Consider the following 22,409-nt stretch of genomic DNA (forward strand, 5'->3'; position numbering starts at 1 on the left):
GCCTTTGGCTCAGGTCATGATCTTGGGGTCCTGGATGGAGCCCCTGTGTCAGGCTCCCTGCTCAGTGGAGAGTCTATCTCTCCCTGTCCCTCTGCCACTCACCTCACTAGTGCGCTCTCTCAAATAAATATATAAAATCTTAAAAAAAAAAAAAAGGAGGAAATCTATTTGCTGCTTCTTATGACTAATTTGTTTCTGCTAGGGAATTACCACTTTTCCATTCATCTAGGCTAGAAAGTTTTAGTTAACCTTAAAAGAACCTAGTTCTTTCCTCTTGTATCAAAAAGTTGCTTTTAAAATTTCATCAACACAGATTTTAACATACTTATTTTTTAGTCCATTGTGATAATTTTATGTATATGCACATATGTGTGTTAACTGCTGACATCACGATATGCAAGAATATTTTGGAATAATCCCCTATCACTCTCTGCCTTAACAACTATTTCCTTTTGCTTATTTCCTTTTTATATTTTATTTCCTTTTATAGTTGGATGGCTACAATCACAACATAACCACCTTGATTCTTCTGCACATTTTTTCACTTTTATATTTAAATGAAGGCTTACAGTGAAGTCTCTTGGCTTCCTTAAGGGTAACACACTGCCCTGCATGTTCCACAGCATCAGTATTTTCAGAGGCTGGACAGGTGTCTTTGAAGGCTTTTATAAGTAGATTACACTCCCCCTCCCCCCCACACCTCCCTGCCCCATGCTTTCCTGAATATGCCCTAGTCAGCTCTGCTGTATGGTTTGTTTCCTTGGGGCACAACTGAAGACTTCGTGTACCTTTGTCTTCTCCCCCCACTCCAACTTTTTTGGATAATTTCAAACCTACAGAAAAGTTGAAAGAATGAACACCGCTGTATGCTTTACCACTATTCACCTGTTACCATTTTGTCACACTTGGCATTGTCTTGCTTTTGCTCTTGTGGGCACAGACTCCCTCCATTTACTCAGACATCTGCCCTATTATGCTTAACCATTTGAAGTAAACTGCAGGTATCATAAACTTCATCTGTAAATACAACAGCATATATCTCCTAGGGATCAGGATGTCTTCTTACAAAGCCACACCATATGACCCTTAGTTAAGATATTTAACATCAGTATATTACCTGATAATTTGTTAATATACGTATCTCAACTTGTCCAGTAATAAAAGACCTTTACAAGCCTTTATTTGTTCAGGATCCATTCAAGGGTCACATATTACATTTACTTATCAATCTCTCTGGGGTCCTTTCATTGAGTAGAATACTTTCCTTTTTCTCTCATACACATTTACATATTTGAAGAGCCTAAACCAGTTTTGTTAAATGTCCAACAATTTAGATTTGTCTGATGTTATTATCATATTCAGGTTAAACATACAATACAACGTGAATAATGTGTCTTTGTCAGCACATCTCGTCGGGAGGTTACTGTCCTTTTTGAACATTGAGAGACCCTTAAATAGGACTCCTGTGTCCTACCTTCTTTATACTAGGAAATGTTAGAGACCATAATTTGGGCTTATACAGGTTCTTGTTGTTGCTGGAATGGTCATTGTTTCTAGCCTATGGAAGTGTTAGGGATTTATTTTTAAAGAAAAATACACTTTAAATTTATTTTACAATTCTAATTTAAGATTCAGGGTTTCTGTGTACTTGATTTTATGTTTTGGTATCTAATGATGAAAATATTGATTCCTCATTTATATGAATATAATTATTTTTTCATATTATAGAGATTTCAAGATATCGGTTTATTATGAAAATATGGTTATTTAAAATAGTCTAGGATTTCTAGTTATTTTATCTTGAGAATATATGCTAGAGTCAAATTACTGTGCTTAAAGTTCATCTCAGTTCTGTTCACTTCCACTTTCACAGTTAACCAGTTTTATTAGTTTTTGAATTATCCATTTTTAAAATGTCAATTCAAATAATTTATGTCGCCCTTTCTTAGATAAAAGGCAACATGCTATACTCTAATCTGCACTTTGCTTTTTCTACTTGACAGTATGTCCTAGAAATCACTATCTAGCATTACAGAGAGATCCTTCAGATTTTCTTTTACAGTTCTGTAGTACCTCATTGTGTAACTGTGTTAAACATTTAGTCTTTTGCATTACTGTATAATATTTATATTATTCTCTAACTCCCAAAGAATTGAAAACAGGACTCAAACAGATACTTGTGTGCCAGTATTTGTAGCAGCATTGTTTACAGTACTCAAAAGGTAAACATAACCCAAGTGTCAATACAGATGAATGGATAAACAAAAAGTAGTGTATACATACAGCAGGATGCTACTGATCCATAAAAAAGAAATGAAATTTTGATACACACTACAACATGGATGAACCTTAGAAAACATGCTAAGGGAAATAGAGCCAGACACAAAAGGGTAACTATTGTATGATTCCACTTGTAAGAATGATGTATGGTCGACTGATTGATTGATAGAAAGTAGTTTAGAATTTTCAGAGACTGAGGGTAAGGGGACAACGGATAGTTACTGCTTAAATGGGTAGAGAATTTGTTTGGGGTGATGAAAATTTTTGGAAATAGTGGTAATGGTTTCACAGTACCATGGATGTAATTAATGCCACTGAATTCTATACTTAAAGTAGAAATTTAGAAAGACTGTCCAAAGCAGTTGAGTTGAAGGAGCATTTAATAGGAACTCCAGAAAATTGATTCTGGCCCCAAATGGGTCTCTAAACTTAAACATTAAAAGTGCCCTTGAAACATCTAAATCTTTTGATCCCAAAATAACATGATAAACATTCTAAATTTGAATTTGACAATTACTCTTCCATCTCTCCTTCTAACACTGTTGTATTTTCCTCTCTTTTACTTGTTAGCAAAACTGTGAAGTTAACATTGCTTGTCACTTCTAGTATTTTACAAAGGAAAGACTAGGCTCAAAGAAGATGCCTTTCCTAAGGTCATACAGCTCTCTTGGGTCCCAGTACAGTTCTTCCTGAATCATGATTCGTTAATTATGTAATAAGCATCTCCTGTGTGCTAGGCACTGGGAATATAATAATGAACACAACAAATTACATGTCCTTTCTTAGGGTATAGTTTAGAAAAAGAGAGAGCCCTATAATTATCATACAGGATTAACTAGGTGGGACTAGAGTTCAAAGGACAATGGGAACACTTCTGAGGGGCCATTTAAAAGAGCAGCATTCAGAAACACCTGCTGTATGGTCCAGTTTACACTTCCCTGAACAGAACTGAAGCTCTTTATCTGCTTCGGAAACCTAATTTTCAAAGACCTCAGCCTTTCACAGCCTCAAAAAGCCACTTCTTGGTAGTATTTGCAAACTTACTCAACTCTGGAGAGAACTTGTGTTCCCCAGCTGTGAAAACAGAACTGCCCATCTTTCTTCAGGGCCTACTGCAGTCCAGTACATGACAAATTCCTGATGCAAGGTAGATGCTGAATAAATGTTCAATAAGTGAGTTAAGGTTCTCCCAATCCAGCCCTTCTCCTGAACTGAAGTAATGCTTCTGTTGCATTACTTACCTACATAGGGATTTCCTATTTCTGTGGCCTGGGCATTGGTACTGTTATTATCCCTTACTAACTGAACATGAACATATTCTGAAAAAAAAAGGTAGTTTTTATTTTTGTCCTAAAACACAGTATCTCAGACTTCCATATCTAGAACTGTTATGAGGAGCGCATGTAATCCTCTGGTAATGGTTTTTGAAGGGAACACTGAAGCTAGAGAAAAACGTAATTAGGTATGTTTACAGTATTTTGTAAGTTTTTAGTTTTATAGGATCTTTTGGTATTCTTCAAGGGCAATTAAATATTTGTTATTTTATCTTAACTTCCAGGTAAAGAAGATACTCCCTCATTACTCGGTCTCTGTGGGTCTCTAACATCAGTGGCAAGTTACAAATCTCTAACAAGTCTCAAATCTAATGACTACCTTGCAAGTCCCACAACAGAGATGACGAGTCCAGGCCTAACTCCATCCTGAAAAATTTTATGTAAAAGCCAAAAGTTTTTATGTTGCAAATGTTCTATTTACGTAAGTTTGACTGCCGGGAAAAACTTTGGAATTTTATATTGTTCTGGCACATGTCTGGAATTCTATTGCTTCTATTAGAGAATTCAGTCCATTACATGTGCCATTCTGAGTGAAAAAGATCTTGCCATTTTAAGATTCTTATATTTGTCACTGAGGAAGTTTAAAAATGAACAGGCTTTAAAAACTTTCAAATATCCTCTAAATTAATAATCCATTATAAATTGTGATGTATATTTATTATTCAGCTGATTTGCATATATTTAAATGTACCATAATCACCAGAGACTGAGTTCAAGGTTTTATTCTAGAGACATAAGCTAAGTATTTTCTTTTACTATTTTATTCATTGATCACATTTTCTAAAACTGACCATTTTTCATTAATTTCCTCCTAGGTTCTGATGTTTAAATGCCTGGTTTTTAGTATGAGGAAAAGGTTCTCAGCTCATTTCATAGTGGCTTACTTGGTTTTTCTTTAACAGTTATCATTTGGCATCAACATTCCATTAACACTTTATAAATTTTGTAGGAATTATGTCTTAGGCCATTACTAAATTTGTTGGGGTCATAGGGAAAGTATTTCAAACCATTTTGGTAAAATGAATAAATTGTTTCCCCAAGATTTTAAAAGGTTAAAAATATCAAATATTCCTCAATATTTGGAAACATTTAAAAATGTAGAACAGATGTTGGAAAGTTCATTTGAGGATTTGAGAACCTTCAAGTAAGGATCAGTAGAGTATCACCATAGTCAACAGTGTGTCTGACAAACAGTGCTGTTTTGTTCTCCCTCATGTGCAGCAATGAATCATGCCATGTTAATGTTAAAAATTGATACTAATGTAAAAATCCCTGCACTTCTACAAGTAAAAAAAAAAAATCGTTTTGTTTTTTAAAAAGTTAAGTGCTATAAATTTTTTTTTTTTTGCAGTTTTTGGAACTATATAGTTCATCCATCAAAATCCCATCATATTAAGACAAAATGTATGAAGTATATTTTCTATAGTAAGTAATATGAGGAAAAACACGATCAGTTGTGCCAAAGAAGTTTTATACATTGTTTACATGAAGAGGACACAATACTTAATGGGGACTTCATATGCTATTTTTGTTTATTAATAAAATACTGCATTCAAACTTAGCTTGGACATATAGAAACAGTGTTTCCCCTACAACAATTTATTTTATTCAGAGGAGGCAAGCTGAACTTGTTACATCATTCTTTGTATTAGAAATGTAGGAGTGTGGTGGTTCTGTGCAATATTTAGAGCTCTAATCTCATAATTTGGAATTTAAGGTAATGATAATAAGGCTAGTCTTATATGAAAGTTCAAATGCTGTCATTTCAGGGACAAAGGAGGCCTGGAAACCGTTAAAGTAAGTTGTCCTAGATGTACCAGAACATATTCAGAGCTTTATTCCTTTAGCTTAAGGCTTTAGCACTTGTAAAAATGCAAATATTCTTGAAAAATGGTTTCTTTAACCATTTAATGGTACGTACTCTTAATTCTGTATACCTTATTATGAGTGGGGTATCCAAAGCAATTTTTAATGGGCACAAAGATGAAAGAAAAATACAAAATAAGGACAGTGGAAACCTAGGGAGGAGGGAATAAGAAATGGCTAAGGAGGGAAACTAGAATATTTTTTAGGCTGGCCTTAAGCACTACTGCTGCTTTCCTAAAAAATGATCAGAATGTTTAAAATGCTTTATCATCCATGATCCACTCTCAACTGATAATTACTATTCCTCAGTAATTAAAAAAAAATCATTGTTAAATTTTGTCCATACATTTTTATAAGGGAAAATCAAGATTCCATAATTGATAACATTTTTCAGATTTGTCTAATGCATACAGTAACTTGTGCATCTTAATGTGCTGCTAAATGCAGATTTAAACATGACATCTGAGGATCATGACTTTTCCTCCTTTCTTGGAGCTCTTGGTATAAAATTCATCTGCTAATGTGAATTCAGGTTTCTATACAGTTCATTTCACACTAGTTAGTTATACATGTAGTTAATGTTTGCATGAGGAAACAATGTATGTCTCAATCTTTAATTTTAGGTGGTAGTGTTTATTGTTTACACACCCTACCCAAAACAGAATGCTGAATTATATGCTAATATTTCCATGTGTATTTTGTTGCCTTGTACTATACTTGTTGCATGTGTATTAAATGTTTTGTACCATGCATTAGTGGTTTTATTTTTTCGTTCAAGACAAGTTACTGGATTCAAGTTGTACACTGACCTTTTTGTTTTAGCAAGTATGGTAAATGTGTATTATTCAACACCTAAAATACTAATAATATGACAAAAGGTTTTGGAGAAATCTTTATTTCAACTGATATTAAATTAAATATCTTTTATTTTAAAAAAGTAACATGACTTGCTTTACAATACACAGTATCTGTCGAAGTGGTACAATACAGCAGTAATTTTGGTAGTTGCTAACCTAGTTATGTAAGAACCATGTTTGATTTCTCACCTATAAAATGGAAACATCACCATCTTCTCAGAACCTATGATGGCATCAAGATGATGTCAGCATTAAATGAAATTATATAAACTTTTTATTTAAGTCCTCTTTATTAGATTTCCACACATGTTTTCAAGTGGTTAAAAGTGGGTCTTAAATTTACAACTTATGGAAATTCTTTGTAAAACTTCCTATCGTTAGGTGAAATCTCCAATTTTGATCAACAGATGAGCTGGATTACCTCTGAAATGTCACACGACTGCTTTGAACATCGGGGCTCTTAAATATTGGTTTCCTTTGTTCTTCTGGAAGCAAAGCAGCTTCTGTTTTTAGCATCAGTTCTTTTTAACTGATAGGAAGAGGGAGATAAAATCACATCATTGTCAATATGGTCCCTTTTCAAAGTCTATTCTGGTCCAAACCAATCAATCCTTACTGTATGTCCTCATTTTCCATACTGGAGATTATTTCTCTAAAACCCAACTAAACCCAAATTCACTACATAAGACTTAGCCTTACTACATGTGACACATTTTGGTGTTTTCTGTGCTGTGCTAAACTGTGCTACCCTATTTTCTTTTCAGTTAAAAAAAAATGCTGGTCTTGGGGAAAAAAAATCATCAGACCCAACTCTATAATTATTAGAGCTGTGGCAAAAATACTTGGTTTCCTGTTGCCTTCCTGTTTTTTTTTCCTCTGGGACTAAATTCCATTGACTGATTGAAACTCCCACCTCCAGGTATGTTTAATTCAATCACCTGTCCTAACCTTAGAAACATTTCCTGACACTCCCTCTCTGCCCCCAACTCTGTGGAGAATTCCTCAGCCTTCCCACTGCTCCCCTTGCAGACCTCAAGTCAATCACAGCTTTGCCATCTCCTTGTAGCCAGTGACAGTATCTGAATGAAGCACTTCTTATCTTTAGTGCTTTTTATACTGCCTACCATATAAAAGATCTGAGTAGATGCTGAATGATTGATAGGTTAAAATTTATTTTAAAAATTCACTTTGGAAAAAAAAGAAAAAGTGACACACTGAACTTTCCCATATCCCTGGAATTCATGTTCTGGAAAGAGGGAGGAATTTAAAAGAGTCATGTGGCTACATAAGCATAGTAAATAGTTTCCTAGAATTAAAAGTAAAATTTATTTTAACTTCCCTATCAACTTTTTCAAAAAAATCAAATGTCTATTATATGGAAGGTGGCAAACATGTAATATTTGATTATCTTTTTAAAAAATGTGCACACACATAAGGAAGTAAATGTATATGTTAGAAAATTTAACACAGATTTAGACTATTTGCTTTCAGAAACACTGAAAACATAATTTCTAGCCAAGTGCTTTTCAGTTGCTACTATATGTTTTGCTTAAATAAAGGATAAATGCTTCTTTACCACTTGAGTATAGAGAAAGTTTCAATTCACCCTTCTTTTCACCCAGATAAATGGCTGTAATATGTAGTAGAAAAACTACTACGGAATTTGGTTTATTATTTTAGGCATAAATGCTAAGAATTTTCCGTAAGTGCAGTCCATTTTTGGGGATGGAAGGGCAGTTGGAATCTCCCTTCTTCTATTTCTATAAAGTTGAAATATGTGACTGCTTCTTAATAATTATAAGTTTAAACGTTTGTCTTTTCTACCAAAGAGAAGCATAACAAAACAAAGGTAAATTTAAATTTAATACTGTTAAACAACAGTGTTCAAGATAAACTTTCTTATATAAAGTATAGCATTAACAATGATTTTATATGAAAATATTAAGCTCGCAGCACAGTGATAATTTTAAGAAAGCATAAAACATTGTAATGAAAATTTAAGTTATAAATATATAGAATTTTATAGATCTGTGTGTTGCCAAACTTAAGGTAAATCAACACAGTATCAAGTAAACACAAAAGATTACATATAAACCCTATATAGCTTATTTCTGATGAAACATATAAATTCTTTTCTACTTTAATACAAAATACATTAATTCCTCTACCAACACCAAAGATCTTTAACTTAACTATATTACCCTATTTTAGGGGGAAAAAATAATTCACATTTTCATAGCATACACACAGACTGCAATAAAGTGCTTTTCTTATAGGATATAGCTCCTGAGGAAATCAGTCAAAACCAAAAAAAGAGAACATTGTTTTTGTCCCACCATCATACCATTGTTTCAGTCCTACAGGTATAAGCTTCAGTGACTAAAAGCTATTTCTTTCAAGGCCACTGCTGCCTCTTTTGTCTCTTGATGTAGCATATTAACATGAAATGTGTAAAATCAAGGAACATTTTGGAAATATTTTGTGGCTTGTGTTAATAATCTCAGTGTTAGGGCAGCCCAGGTGGCCCAGCGGTTTAGCGCTGCCTTCAGCCCAGGGCATGATCCCGGAGACCCGGGATGGAGTCCCGTGTCGGGCTCCCTGCATGGAGCCTGCTTCTTCCTCTGCCTGTGTCTCTGCCTCTCTCTCTCTCTCTGTGTGTCTCATGAATAAATAAAATTTAAAATATAATAATCATCTCCGTGTTAGAAGAAAATACAAGTGATCTCAAGAGCTCCACAAAGTGATACCGAAATCTAAGATGGCTGAAACCAGAGGCCCTTCCTAAACTAACATTATTTTTACTACTCTAAATATAATGTGGTTTTCCATTGCACAACCAAGATTCACTGTGCCAAACATTTAAGATAATTAGTAAAGTCTCCTCTCTTGCGGAAACAGTAGATAAAACAGTCTTTTAGTCACCAAAAATATCTTTGTCACATAAACAGTTATATTCTGGTTCATAAAGATAAAATAGCTGTACCTTTGGGCGAAGAAATCCTAATAATGATGAAGCCTTAAAACAGCAACAGGAGGTAAAAAAACAAAAACAAAACTAATGCCTTTCAATTAAAGTAATAATTTGGTAAATGCAAATGTTTAAAGACTGCCATCTATTTACCTACTTTGTTAGAGTACTCAAAGATCTATGTGCGTGATTTAAGTGTGTATAAAAGACTTGGGCATTTTTTTTCCTAGACTCTACCTCATTAGCATACAATTCAAAATATTCTGATATATCTGACACATTCCCAATGACATTACACCAAAACCTGTAATATCAAACTCTCAGAGACTATCACTTTCAGTGTTAAGGAATAATCTTTCTTTTCTTTACATGAACATTTAATGGTTGTGATTTCTGGAATATCTTTTTCAATATCTCAAAAGTTAACAAAATTTATTTTAAAATTAGGGTTATAATTCATAGGCAAAGCAGAAATTACTGCTCATTTAAATTATAAGGTAAAATATATAAAATCATGTTAAGATAACGGTGAAAGAGTTCTTGCCTAACCTCTCCACCTTATTATTTGGCTTTGGTTGTTATTTCAAGTTGAAATATCATCACTAGTATTGCTGTCTTCGAGCATTTTGAGTCTGGAAAAAAGTCTTCCCAAATTCATAGGTACTGATCATAATGGCACAAGCAGGAGCAATTTTAATTAAACGGGGAATGAGGCCTGAAAAAAGAATAGAAAAAAAAAATCAGGATAAATCTTACCTTATGTTTAAATAATATAATTTTTAAAGTTCATTCTGATAATGATCAGATTAAATGAAGTGATGTATCACATACTGTGCCATAAACTGGTGTCAAAGAACAAGCCAAATTACCTCCAATCCCCTCACTTTAATTCCATGATACTTTTAGAGAAATCTTGTCTTTTTAATAGTAAATCTTTTCCTTACAGAAAAGATGTTTGCTTCAACATCATAAATGTGGTTTGTTTTCATAAATAGGGAATGTTTTCAATAATTTCCTGCTTAAAGTTAATTTAGGAAGATGATAAAGATTTGAGAGTAAAAGTAACCATTTATTTAACAATCTGGTAAAGCAAGTATTTTACCTGTAAATAATCCTGCAAATCCATTCTTAGCAACAATGTTCTTCATGATAGCCCAGGTTGACATATGCAAAGGCATAGAAACTAAATGTTAAACAAATGATACATTATAAATTACCACTTAATAATTTTGAACACAAGTAATACACATAAAAATGTTTACAACCTTTGGGCATGTGTAACTGCATTATAACAGATTTACCTAAAATTTACCCCGTCTTATTTTTAACAGTTGGATTCATTAAAAAGAAAAATTAGAAGAAGGTCATAAATTTAAAGTTAAAGGTGTATAGGACTAGATATAATCAAGGAGGGATATACAGATGGATTCTTCTGAATTAAGTTTCTTAAGCTTGGTGGTGGGTGGTATCCTTTATACTTTGTTCCATGCTTTAAAAATCTTTCATAATGAAAAATTTAAAAGATGTGTAGAAATCTTCATGGGGTTCCCAAAGCCAAACAAGCCCTGATAACTATTTTTCATTAAATTTTTATTGCACACATTTTTTAAAAATGCTTTTTTCTAAGAAGAGGTTCTGAAAAAATAGCTCATTCTCTCTAGGGAGGTCTGCCTTTATTAAAACCTTTCTGAATAGGTGTGCCAGTCTTGCTATCAATTATATCAGTCTTGTATCCTCCAGGTTTAGCCTTTTTTTAAAAAATAAAATTCTGCATTTTTATAAAACTTTATAAAAAGTATTTCAAATTGTACAATCACTAGAAGTACACAGTTATAAAAGCACACACTTCACTTGGCATCTCTAGTCTTTAAATAACAGTAATGTCTCATTTGCAACCATTCAAATATCAGACAGTAAAAAAACTATTTATTTTTAAAAAACAACAAAAATATATGTTGCCAAGGTTGAAACATTCAGCTATGAATGAGCAACCCATGCACAAAGTTTACTTACCTTCATTTTACACAATGATTCTAAGCAGCTGGCTTAGCCCACAGATTACTAGATGCAGTAAGTAAAAAAAGAATCTAAGAAGCAAGCATACTACCATGTATGCACTGACATGACGTGCTGAAGTTGTCAAAGTCTTGGTTTGAGATCAGCTGGATGATGGGCAAACTCTGCTATATTATCCTCATTAGCTGCTCAGAGCTGCATTATAAGACTCTAAGATAGTCAGTGTGACCGTGCATAACAACTTGGAGTCATTAAGAAAGATGAAAGTATGTATTACTAAGCATGCCCAGGGAAAAAAGGGAAAAGTTGGGAGAAAGAGAGCTTTCAAAAGTGGCTTTTTAGAATTTTGCCACTTAATGGAATGGGGGGCTCATTATCTCAAATCTCATGTTTATAAATAGCAGTGTCTGAGGATAAGTGAGGCTTTGTGATTTATTCAGGAAGCTATATGATCAATATAAATACTGTAAGTATAAATATAACAACTATAGCAACCCAACAGGAAGGACACATTTTTTAAACTAAGAACAAAGTATTTGTGAATGAAATTTAACTTTCTAAAGAAAGTCAATGACAAAAATTTTACACTACAAGTCAGCAACTTCTTCATGTTTAAATTATTCCATTTAAATTTTGAAAACAACTAATGAAAGAAAAGAAGCCAAGTAGCCAGGTATTTCTGAACTTGTAGAATTCAAGCCCCAAAGTGGTCCTATTAAATAGCAGGGTGCAATTAATGCAAAAGAATGGATAGAAAGCATTATCAGGGATCCCTGGGTGGCGCAGCGGTTTGGCGCCTGCCTTTGGCCCAGGGCGCGATCCTGGAGACCCGGGATCGAATCCCACATCGGGCTCCTGGTGCGTGGAGCCTGCTTCTCCATCTGCCTGTGTCTCTGCCTCTCTCTCTTTCTCTCTGTGTGACTATCATAAATAAATAAAAATTTAAAAAAAAAAAAAAAAAAAAAAAAAAAAAAAGAAAGCATTATCAACTGAAGGTGAGCCTTGGTAGAGCTCTAATGGAATCTCCCAAGTATCTCCTGCCTCAAGTTCTAACACTCTAGAGCCATTCCTGGAGGTGATAAGCCACTTTTTATATTGTAAGGAGACCTTGTTTGGTTATTACATATTTCAAGTAGAGACAACAAGAAAATAAACTCACTTACCATCCACATTTAGCAAATCTGAGCAACTGTATCTTTTAGTTACAACTGAAGAGGCCCCTTATATTTCCTCTCAGTATTCCTCCTCTCTCTTCAGAGGTAACCACTCTCTCGTCTTTCTTTTTTCCTTTATCTTTCTCATGCTTGTGTCTAAACTTTCACTACATCTGAATATATACTCTTGCTTTTGATCGTCTTAAACTTTATACAAATGCTATCACACTGTACACTTATGATGTGCTTTTAGAATGATCTATGTTGGCAAGTATAGCTGTTTGATTGTAATTGCTGTATGGTATTGCATTAGATGGATTATCACTGTTTACCCATTTCCTTGCCAAGGACTATTTTGGGCCTTGGCAAAGGACCAAACTAAAAACTAAAACTGAAAACTCTTAGTTCTAACTAAAAACTCTTCAGTGAGTATCAAAGGGCCTTTCTTGATATTGCCAGATTATTTTCCAAACTTAGACTCTTACCCACCTAGCATGAGAGTTCCATTGCTCCATATCCTCCCGAACGACCCAGGGCATATAAAATGTCCTTCCACTGCCCTTCTGGTTGGCATTGTTTTCGTTACTACTAAGATTAAACTTCTCTTCACAAATTTGTCATATACGACCATTTTTTAATAGTTTTAAAATTTCCATTGAAGCATTTTTAAAAAATTAATATATTCATAGAAAAAAGAAGTTTAACAGTTGAAAACAGGTGGATCTGAGCCAGGTTTAAAAAGCTGAAGGTTAAGGTTAAATTCTTTTTAACTAAATGATGGATGCCTAAGTGAGGTAAAAGTCACCCCTGTTATAAAATTTGGCACTCACTACATCCTGATATGCTTCTTTTCCATTACATTATGAGCTGTCTGAGGACTTGGATACTGCCTCACTTCTCTGTATATACCAGCATAGTGCGCTCGAATCAGCGGTCAATTAATGAATGGGAGACATGGTCTAAGTGCACTGATACAGAGATCATATTCTTACAAGGAACTCTCCATCATTCTCCGTATAACACTTATTTGCCTTTTTGCTTAGAGATAATGGATTTGGTATAGCTGAGCTAGAGTGGAGGAAGCCACTTCTAAAGGGAGCATTTACCTCTTTGGTGGGGATGATCTGATAAAAATGAGAAAAAATATGTGCTGTTTATCACTCAAATCAGAAGTGCAGTCTGCAGAAGTATGTCTTGCTAAATATAACTAGTTCATAGCTAAAGGAGAGTAACAGGTAAAAGTGATCAATGATAAGTAAAATTAAGACCCAAGGCTTATTTAAGATTTCTCACTAATGTGATTTAAGAAAAAGCACCCCAGGTGACTCCAAAGGTTATTTACGTAACCAGGTAAGTGGTTCTCAAACCTTTGCATCAGAATTTAACTGTAGAGATTCTCATCTTTGTTGACTTCCCAGGTCTTAGCTAACTCCTATTATTAGAATGGACTAGGACTTTGGACTTAAAGACAGAGCAGTCACTAATATTCACCAGATTCAGTTTCAGAGATTTGTAAACAATGTTTCTTTAAATATAATAAGACCTATTAGACTTGTATGCAGAATATTCTGGTGGGTAACAACAGTTTACTTAACATTATTATGTTTATCAGTCACAAGGCTTACATGACACAATTTTGTAATAGATAATTTCCAATGAGTTTGCCACACTTTCTATAGAAAATAATGAAAGAAGGAATCTAGTGGAAGCAACTAAGAGTGCACTTTTGTTCTAGAAGAAATTACAGGTTACAAAAAAGTAAAAATAGATAACAGGAAGGAAAAAAAAAACATACCAAAAGGAAGGGAAGCTAAAAAAACATTAAGCAAAGGAATGAAATGTATACTCACACTAATGAAACAAAACACACCGAGAGAAAAAGGGTTCCCATTAATTTCCTATCCTTCACCCTAAATTGTCTAGGTTTATTTGAAAGAATGGTTATATAGTATGTAGTCTTCTATCTAGCAGGTATGAGACTTAACTAATGGCAGGCAAATATATATAGATTTTTAAATTTCTTAAATTTTGGAGGGGGTTGAGAGTATTTTTTCTCTGAGCATTCCATACTAGGAGTGTAAACTTTCAGTTAAAGCAGCAGAGGAAAAAAAAATCTGGAAAGAAAAACAAAAATAATCATAGCGTCTTGAAAATGCTTTAAATTATTTAAACTTACTTTTATGACTTTCATATATCCAAAGTTGTGTCTGCTTTTGTGTTTTTACCACATCAAATGGCAAAGTTGCAACAGCTGCAATCTAGCAAAATGTAAAATTAAACCCACTTTAAATTTTTTTTAATATTTTTATATTAAGTAGCATATTACCTAAGGATAATAATGGAAATCATAACTAAACTGAAACAAGATGAAATCAGAAATATTCAAAGAGAAGTTTTTATTAAAACAGATAACATGTCCTGTGTATTTCTCCCAAAATCCAGAAGTAAATAATTTAGTTTCAAAAAAGTTCCCCTACTCTCCTGAGGTCTCACAGCTACTAGTGGTAGAGTCAGACTTACAACTCAACTGACCACTGGGACTCCAAAACCAGTATTCACAATTTCTGATTATTTTCCTATTATTCCTTTACTACACATGATGGTATAATACATATTTTAAAGCAGAAATTCTTGATTATGTAGTAAGCATTTTAAAATTTCCAACAAATGTCTTAGAATAAAAAAATTAAATTTACACAAGCAAACCCTTTTCTTTATGGGTTTCAACATACCAAATAGTTACAATAGTTTACATATCACACTTTAAGAAGAATCTTGAAATGAATCAATGATTATTTTCATAATGACCTAATTAAGGAAGGTTTTTTCAAAGAATAAATTCCCGTAATATTTGCTACAACAGCCATGCAAAGTAAAAACTTTTTTTTCCCAGCTCACATTTGATAGTATGCTCCTAAAATGCTCCCTGAAATCATTCACATTGTATTTCACCTCAACAATGCTGTTTAAAGTTTCTGAACTGAAATCAGTTTTAAAGATCTCACATAGAATAGTGAAAATTAACAAGACAGGAAACAACAAATGTTGGAGAGGATGTGGAGAAAGGGGAACCCTCTTGTATTGTTGGTGGGAATGTGAACTCATACAGCCACTCTGGAAAACTGTGTGGAGGTTCCTCAAAGAGTTAAAAATAGAGCTATCCTATGACCCAACAATAGCACTGCTGGGGATTTACCCCAAAGATACAGATGCAGTGAAAGACCGTGACACCTGCACCCCAATGTTTATAGTATCAATGTCCACAATAGCCAAACTGTGGAAGGAGCCTCGGTGTCCATCGAAAGATGAATGGATAAAGAAGATGTGGCTTATGTATAGAATGGAATATTACTCAGCCATTAGAAACGACAAATACCCACCATTTGCTTCAACGTGGGTAGAACTGGAGGGTATTATGCTGAGTGAAGTAAGTCAATAGGAGAAGGACAAACATGTGGTTTCATTCATTCGGGGAATATAAAAAATAGTGAAAGGGATCATAGGGGAAAGGAGAGAAAATTAAGTGGGAAAAATCAGAGAGGGTGACAAAACACGAGAGACTCCTAACTCTGGGAAATAAACAAGGGGTAGTGGAAGAGGACGTGGGCAGGGGGATGGGGTGACTGGGTGACGGGCACTGAGGAGGGCACTTGAAAGGATGAGCACTGGGTGTTATACTATATGTTTTATACTATATGTTGGCAAATCGAACTCCAATAAAAAATATACAAAAAGAAAAAGAAATCTCACATAAGTGAAAATCAGTTATTATTCCTCCCTCTCCACAATCTAGCATGTAGTAGCAAAAGGCAGTTAACAAATGTTAATATATAAGCCTTTGACACTTTCTAAAAGGATGCAGCTATTCTGTTTTGTGACAGAAAGCCTGAACATCACACTGATGTTTTTTCTGTTGCAGAGGTAAATTTTTATTTGAAAACAGTAAAAAGGCAATGATACTTTCTAGATCATTAAAAAAATTTTTAATTAAATTTTCTGTGTTTAAGCAGTAGTGAAATAGAGAATTTTCCTTCCTATTACTGGAAAGCTGGTACAACATCCTGAAGCTATTCAATTTTTTTTAAAGAATTTTATTTACTTGAGAGAGACAGATAGCATGTGCAGAGAGAGGGAGAAGTAGACCCCACTGAGCAGGGAGCCTGACACAGGGCTTGATCCCAGGACCCTAAGATCATGACCTGAGCCAAATGTAGATGCTTAACCAAATAAGCCACTCAGGCACCCCACATTATTCAACTTTTTAAAAGAGACATTAAGCATTATTTATAAGTACAAAACTGGTTTTGTAATTCAACTGTTACAAATATAAATAGTACCTGTTCTTTTCACTCATGCTGGATTAAGATATAAATGAAATATAATTAAGTTACATGTAATCACCTCAAAAAAAAAAAGAAGAATGAAAACATTATGCTGGTTTTTAACTACTTAAATTACTCAAAAAGTAACTGCTCTCTGTCTCTATCGGCTTAAAAATCCCAGGGTTAATCTGACAGACCCCAGACCTAAGAACACTCCTATCTCAGTTCCAAACACAATCACAGTCGCTTCCTTAGCCCAGGCTTTCTGGCACAGTTATTCTAGTATTTTCCTGCAGGTCTCCATCCCTTCACTATGCTCCTGTACTCTTTTCATTTGGTTCCAATAGGTCAGCATCTCACTCTAGGTCATCACAAATTCATTTTGTAAGTATGTGAAAATAAGAAAACTCTGTGGCCAAGATAATGATACTATGAATCTGCATAAAAGACCACTACACAACTTTACATTATGTGGAGGAATGGAACAGTGAACTTTCTACTTCCTAAAAATGGTCATTTGAGATTCCCGCCTCCTGATTGTAATTTTTGTTAAAATTCTTTTTTTTTTCTGTTAAAATTCTTTTAAGAAATACTTAGCCAAAATGTTCTCAAACAAATAGGAATTAGCAGCAGAGGATGAAATTACTTCTGTTCAATATGATTACACAAAAATGATACTCCATTAAATATAACCTAACCAGATATATTGGCATTAATTTAATGAACAAATTGGCAAGTATTTGGTAAATAATAAAGCACTAATTAAGATATTATCATAACTATAATGATCTAACATACCAAAAATTTTTCAGAAAAACTAATGTAATATAATAAAAACATAAATTATTTCCTCAAAATAGGATAGAAAATTTTTAAAGCAGTGCAGCCCAAATCTGATCTCAATAGATATGAAATGCTATATAATCTTTCATTCTATTTTAATAAGACAATTCCTATTATTCTGGAATATTAACAACAAAAGAATATCAACTTACAGAACCAGACAATGCCCCTGAAGTAAAGTTGATCATAAATGTTGGTTCATATAGACCAGATTTTGCACACAACCACTTCTTTAAAACTTCATAGTTGTACCAGTACATTGCTATAAAAACAGAAAATGAAATGAATACATAATTTAGAAGTGAAATGTGGACCTTAAGTATATAAGGTTATATATTAAAGAAAAAGGGAAAATATGACCCTGACACACTTTACTTTCTGCTTGGACACACATACTAGTTAAGATTGAAAAAAAAAAGCAAAAAAAGGGAACCAAATTCTTAAGAAATATTCTAGCAATCTTATAAATAAAACCCCACCTATATAATAGTTAAGTAGGACTTTAATTCCAAAACCTGACAAGGACAGTAGGAGAAAGACAGGTATAGTTCAATATCATTCATTAACACAGGTATAAAAATTCTTAGGAAAAAAAAACAACAACAAACGAAGTATTTCATAAAAGATCATACACTATGACTAAACGGGGTTATTGTTAGAAGAATGCAAAGGCAGTAAAATGTAATAATTTCTTTAAATGCCAAACACAACTTTAAAAGAACCATGGGATCATCTAAGATTGATGGAAAAGCCTTTCACAAAATTCAATACATTTTCACTTAAAGCAAAGCAATTTCTTGAAAACTTAGGGGATAAAAGAGAATTTCTTTAACTAGAAAAAGAATATACATCAAGAATCCTTAGCAAAGGTTTTGATTTGTATTTCCCTGATGGCAAGTGATGCAGAGCATTTTCTCATATGCATGTTGGCCATGTCTATGTCTTCCTCTGTGAGATTTCTGTTCATGTCTTTTGCCCATTTCATGATTGGATTGTTTGTTTCTTTGGTGTTGAGTTTAATAAGTTCTTTATAGATCTTGGAAACTAGCCCTTTATCTGATATGTCATTTGCAAATATCTTCTCCCATTCTGTAGGTTGTCTTTGAGTTTTGTTGACTGTATCCTTTGCTGTGCAAAAGCTTCTTATCTTGATGAAGTCCCAATAGTTCATTTTTGCTTTTGTTTCTTTTGCCTTTGTGGATGTATCTTGCAAGAAGTTACTATGGCCGAGTTCAAAAAGGGTGTTGCCTGTGTTCTTCTCTAGGATTTTGATGGAATCTTGTCTCACATTTAGATCTTTCATCCATTTTGAGTTTATCTTTGTGTATGGTGAAAGAGAGTGGTCTAGTTTCATTCTTCTGCATGTGGATGTCCAATTTTCCCAGCACCATTTATTGAAGAGACTGTCTTTCTTCCAATGGATAGTCTTTCCTCCTTTATCGAATATTAGTTGCCCATAAAGTTCAGGGTCCACTTCTGGATTCTCTATTCTGTTCCACTGATCTATGTGTCTGTTTTTGTGCCAGTACCACACTGTCTTGATGACCACAGCTTTGTAGTACAACCTGAAATCTGGCATTGTGATGCCCCCAGATATGGTTTTCTTTTTTAAAATTCCCCTGGCTATTCGGGGTCTTTTCTGATTCCACACAAATCTTAAAATAATTTGTTCTAACTCTCTGAAGAAAGTCCAATCAAAACTACAATGAGATACCACCTCACACCAGTGAGAATGGGGAAAATTAACAAGGCAGGAAACAACCAATGTTGGAGAGGATGCGGAGAAAAGGGAACCCTCTTACACTGTTGGTGGGAATGTGAACTGGTGCAGCCACTCTGGAAAACTGTGTGGAGGTTCCTCAAACAGTTAAAAATATACCTGCCCTACGACCCAGCAATTGCACTGTTGGGGATTTACCCCAAAGATACAAATGCAGTGAAACGCCGGGACACCTGCACCCCGATGTTTCTAGCAGCAATGGCCACTATAGCCAAACTGTGGAAGGAGCCTCGGTGTCCAACGAAAGATGAATGGATAAAGAAGATGTGGTTTATGTATACAATGGAATATTACTCAGCTATTAGAAATGACAAATACCCACCATTTGCTTCAACGTGGATGGAACTGGAGGGTATTATGCTGAGTGAAGTAAGTCAGTCGGAGAAGGACAAACATTATATGTTCTCATTCATTTGGGGAATATAAATAATAGTGAAAGGGAATATAAGGGAAGGGAGAAGAAATGTGTGGGAAATATCAGAAAGGGAGACAGAACGTAAAGACTGCTAACTCTGGGAAACGAACTAGGGGTGGTAGAAGGGGAGGAGGGCGGGGGGTGGGAGTGAATGGGTGACGGGCACTGGGTATTATTCTGTATGTTAGTAAATTGAACACCAATAAAAAAAAAAAATAAAAGTCTAAAAAAAAAAAAAAAAAAAAAAAAAAAAAAAAAAAAAAAAAAAAAAAAAAAAAAAAAAAAAAAAAAAAAAAAAAGAATCCTTAGCAAAGGGATCCCTGGGTGACGCAGCGGTTTAGCGCCTGTCTTTGGCCCAGGGCGCGATCCTGGAGACCCGGGATCGAATCCCACATCAGGTTCCCAGTGCATGGAGCCTGCTTCTCCCTCTGTCTGTGTCTCTGCCTCTCTCTCTCTCTCTCTCTCTGTGACTATCATTAAAAAAAAAAAAAAAAAAAAAAAGAATCCTTAGCAAAAATAATTAATGGTGAAACAACAATTATTTCCTTTAGGATGAGAAAAATGACACGGATGCAACATCATTGCTATTATTCAAAACTGTTCTACAAAGCACAGTAAGAGAGAACCAAATAAAAGCTCTAATGATTTAAAATGAAACAAAGTAGTTATAATTTACATATTTGTCTATACAGAAAATTCAAGATAAGCAAAGTAAAATTAATAGTTTTAAAAGTAGCTGAATATTAAATATAATCTAACACACAAAAATTAATTATAACACTGCACCAGCCTAAGACTTGAAATCTTTATTTTAATAGAGCTTTTAAAATAGCTACTAAAGTTGGAAGTGGTTATAACTATAAATAAATCTAACTCCAAAAAATACAGTATTTATGAAGAAAAATTTAAAACTCTACTGAGACACTTTAAAGAAGAATTATAAGAGAGAGATGACATTTCTATGGGGGAAAATAAGGTAACCTTAATAAGGCACTAGTAATTTAGACAACATTGCAGCATTAGTGCAGGCCTAGACAAACTAGCCAGTGGAAGATATCCATGCATACATGAAGCTTTGATGTGACAGGTGACACATCAAATCCTTGGAGCAAGTGTGTTTACTGAATAAATGATGCTGGGATAACCATTCATGTATAATGGGGAAATAGAGTTGAATATTTATCTCAGTTCTTAACTGCAAATCAATTACAGATAAGTGAATGGCCAATGAAATGATACTCAACTTCATTAAGAATCAAGAAAATATAAGTGAGGTACCACTTTAAATTACTAAACAAAACTTACGAACTCTAACAGTAAAAGTACTGGTGAGGGTATGAAATGAAGGAACAGGAAGCTGGTAGGTGTACTGATCTATACAATCACTTTAGAAAAGAATCTGACATGTAATAATTAAAAAATATATATTTATATGAACTGGCAAAGCTAATACTGGAGAAATTCTTGTACATGTACACCAAAAGTCTGTTAAAAATGTTCACAACAGCATTTACTTGTTTACTCATAAACGAGTAAAAATGAAAAAAGTTTCACATAAAAAAACAAATCTTAAGATTCTTGAGTAAAATAAGCATTTTCAAAATCTTTAAAATAGGTAACAGCATGTTAACTAAGTAACATATTGTTTAACAATAATACACATGTGGTAAAACTATTTTTAATTTAAACGTGATATATACGTAAGACAATGCTACCTAAATTTAGCAGATACCAAGATAAATCCTACCTGAGAATGGTACATCTCTAAGAATAGTAGGAGCCCAGCCCTTCCAAAGGGAAATCCAACCATCTTCAGACACTTTCTTGCTGACAAATCGATGCAATTCTTTGGAAGAAAACTTCTTAGATTGCATCTTGGTTCTAATCAATTCTAATGGACTTATCACAGTTACTGCACCAACTAATACCAACAAGCAAATATAAGAAAACAAACAAAAAGCCATGTACTATGCAAACACACATGCAAAAAATATTTCATGCATTTTATATACTTTTTATTCTGAAATGTCTGCAAATCTTAAAGTCAAATATCTAATGATGCCAACATAATGGTGCACATTTTTTTTTCCCTTAATAAAGGTATTTCTTAAAAGCCTGTTTTCATATAACTTACTCTTTCTGGTTTCAACTCTTTTTTCTTTTTAAGATTTTTTTTTAAGTAATCTCTATACCCAATGTGGGGCTCAAACTCACAACCCTAAGATCAAGAGTCTCATGCTCCACCAACTGAGCCAAGCCCGGTACCCTGGTTGCAACTCTTTCAAGAGCAGCTCCAGAAATACTACATGTCAATTACACTACTATGAAGCTCACCCCCACAGCACAGAGAAAAATATCTTTCTGCACAGAGGCACCTTTCCTTCCGATTAAATAAACTCTGAATCCTGGAGTCCATAAGGAAGAAGATTCATGACTTAGCCATCAATTTGACATCAACTTAACATCTACTGTCACTCTAAAATCTAAATTCTAAAGCCTAAACTCTCTGTCCAGGATTCAACAGGGATGGGTTGATCCCATCTTATTCTGATGGCAATTGCACATACTATATGA

The 22,409-nt window shown here is 34.0% G+C and overlaps 2 protein-coding genes across 15 annotated transcripts in view; one reads left to right on the top strand and one right to left on the bottom strand.

Annotated features, from left to right (window-relative positions):
• The window catches only part of RUNDC3B (RUN domain containing 3B), a 168,928-nt gene extending 162,316 nt beyond the window's left edge, over window positions 1–6,612 (top strand). For 4 of the 8 annotated variants that reach the window (XM_038556690.1, XM_038556694.1, XM_038556692.1 and 1 more), the window contains one exon: window positions 3,839–6,612. In XM_038556690.1, coding sequence (XP_038412618.1) covers window positions 3,839–3,984 — 146 coding nt within the window. In that variant the 3' untranslated portion in view covers window positions 3,985–6,612. The remainder of the gene's footprint in view (window positions 1–3,838) is intronic. The other 4 variants (XM_038556693.1, XM_038556696.1, XR_005369349.1 and 1 more) reach the window with 3 other exon arrangements.
• The window catches only part of SLC25A40 (solute carrier family 25 member 40), a 52,472-nt gene continuing 36,422 nt past the window's right edge, over window positions 6,360–22,409 (bottom strand). For 2 of the 7 annotated variants that reach the window (XM_038556699.1, XM_038556697.1), the window contains 5 exons: window positions 21,583–21,756; window positions 17,793–17,902; window positions 14,652–14,733; window positions 10,408–10,488; window positions 6,360–10,020 (listed from right to left, as the gene is read on the bottom strand). In XM_038556699.1, coding sequence (XP_038412627.1) covers window positions 9,908–10,020; window positions 10,408–10,488; window positions 14,652–14,733; window positions 17,793–17,902; window positions 21,583–21,756 — 560 coding nt within the window. In that variant the 3' untranslated portion in view covers window positions 6,360–9,907. The remainder of the gene's footprint in view (window positions 10,021–10,407; window positions 10,489–14,651; window positions 14,734–17,792; window positions 17,903–21,582; window positions 21,757–22,409) is intronic. The other 5 variants (XR_005369351.1, XR_005369350.1, XM_038556698.1 and 2 more) reach the window with 5 other exon arrangements.

The sequence above is a fragment of the Canis lupus genome, chromosome 14 (assembly GCF_011100685.1).
Source record: "Canis lupus familiaris isolate Mischka breed German Shepherd chromosome 14, alternate assembly UU_Cfam_GSD_1.0, whole genome shotgun sequence".
In the NCBI taxonomy this organism is placed as follows: Eukaryota; Metazoa; Chordata; class Mammalia; order Carnivora; family Canidae; genus Canis; species Canis lupus.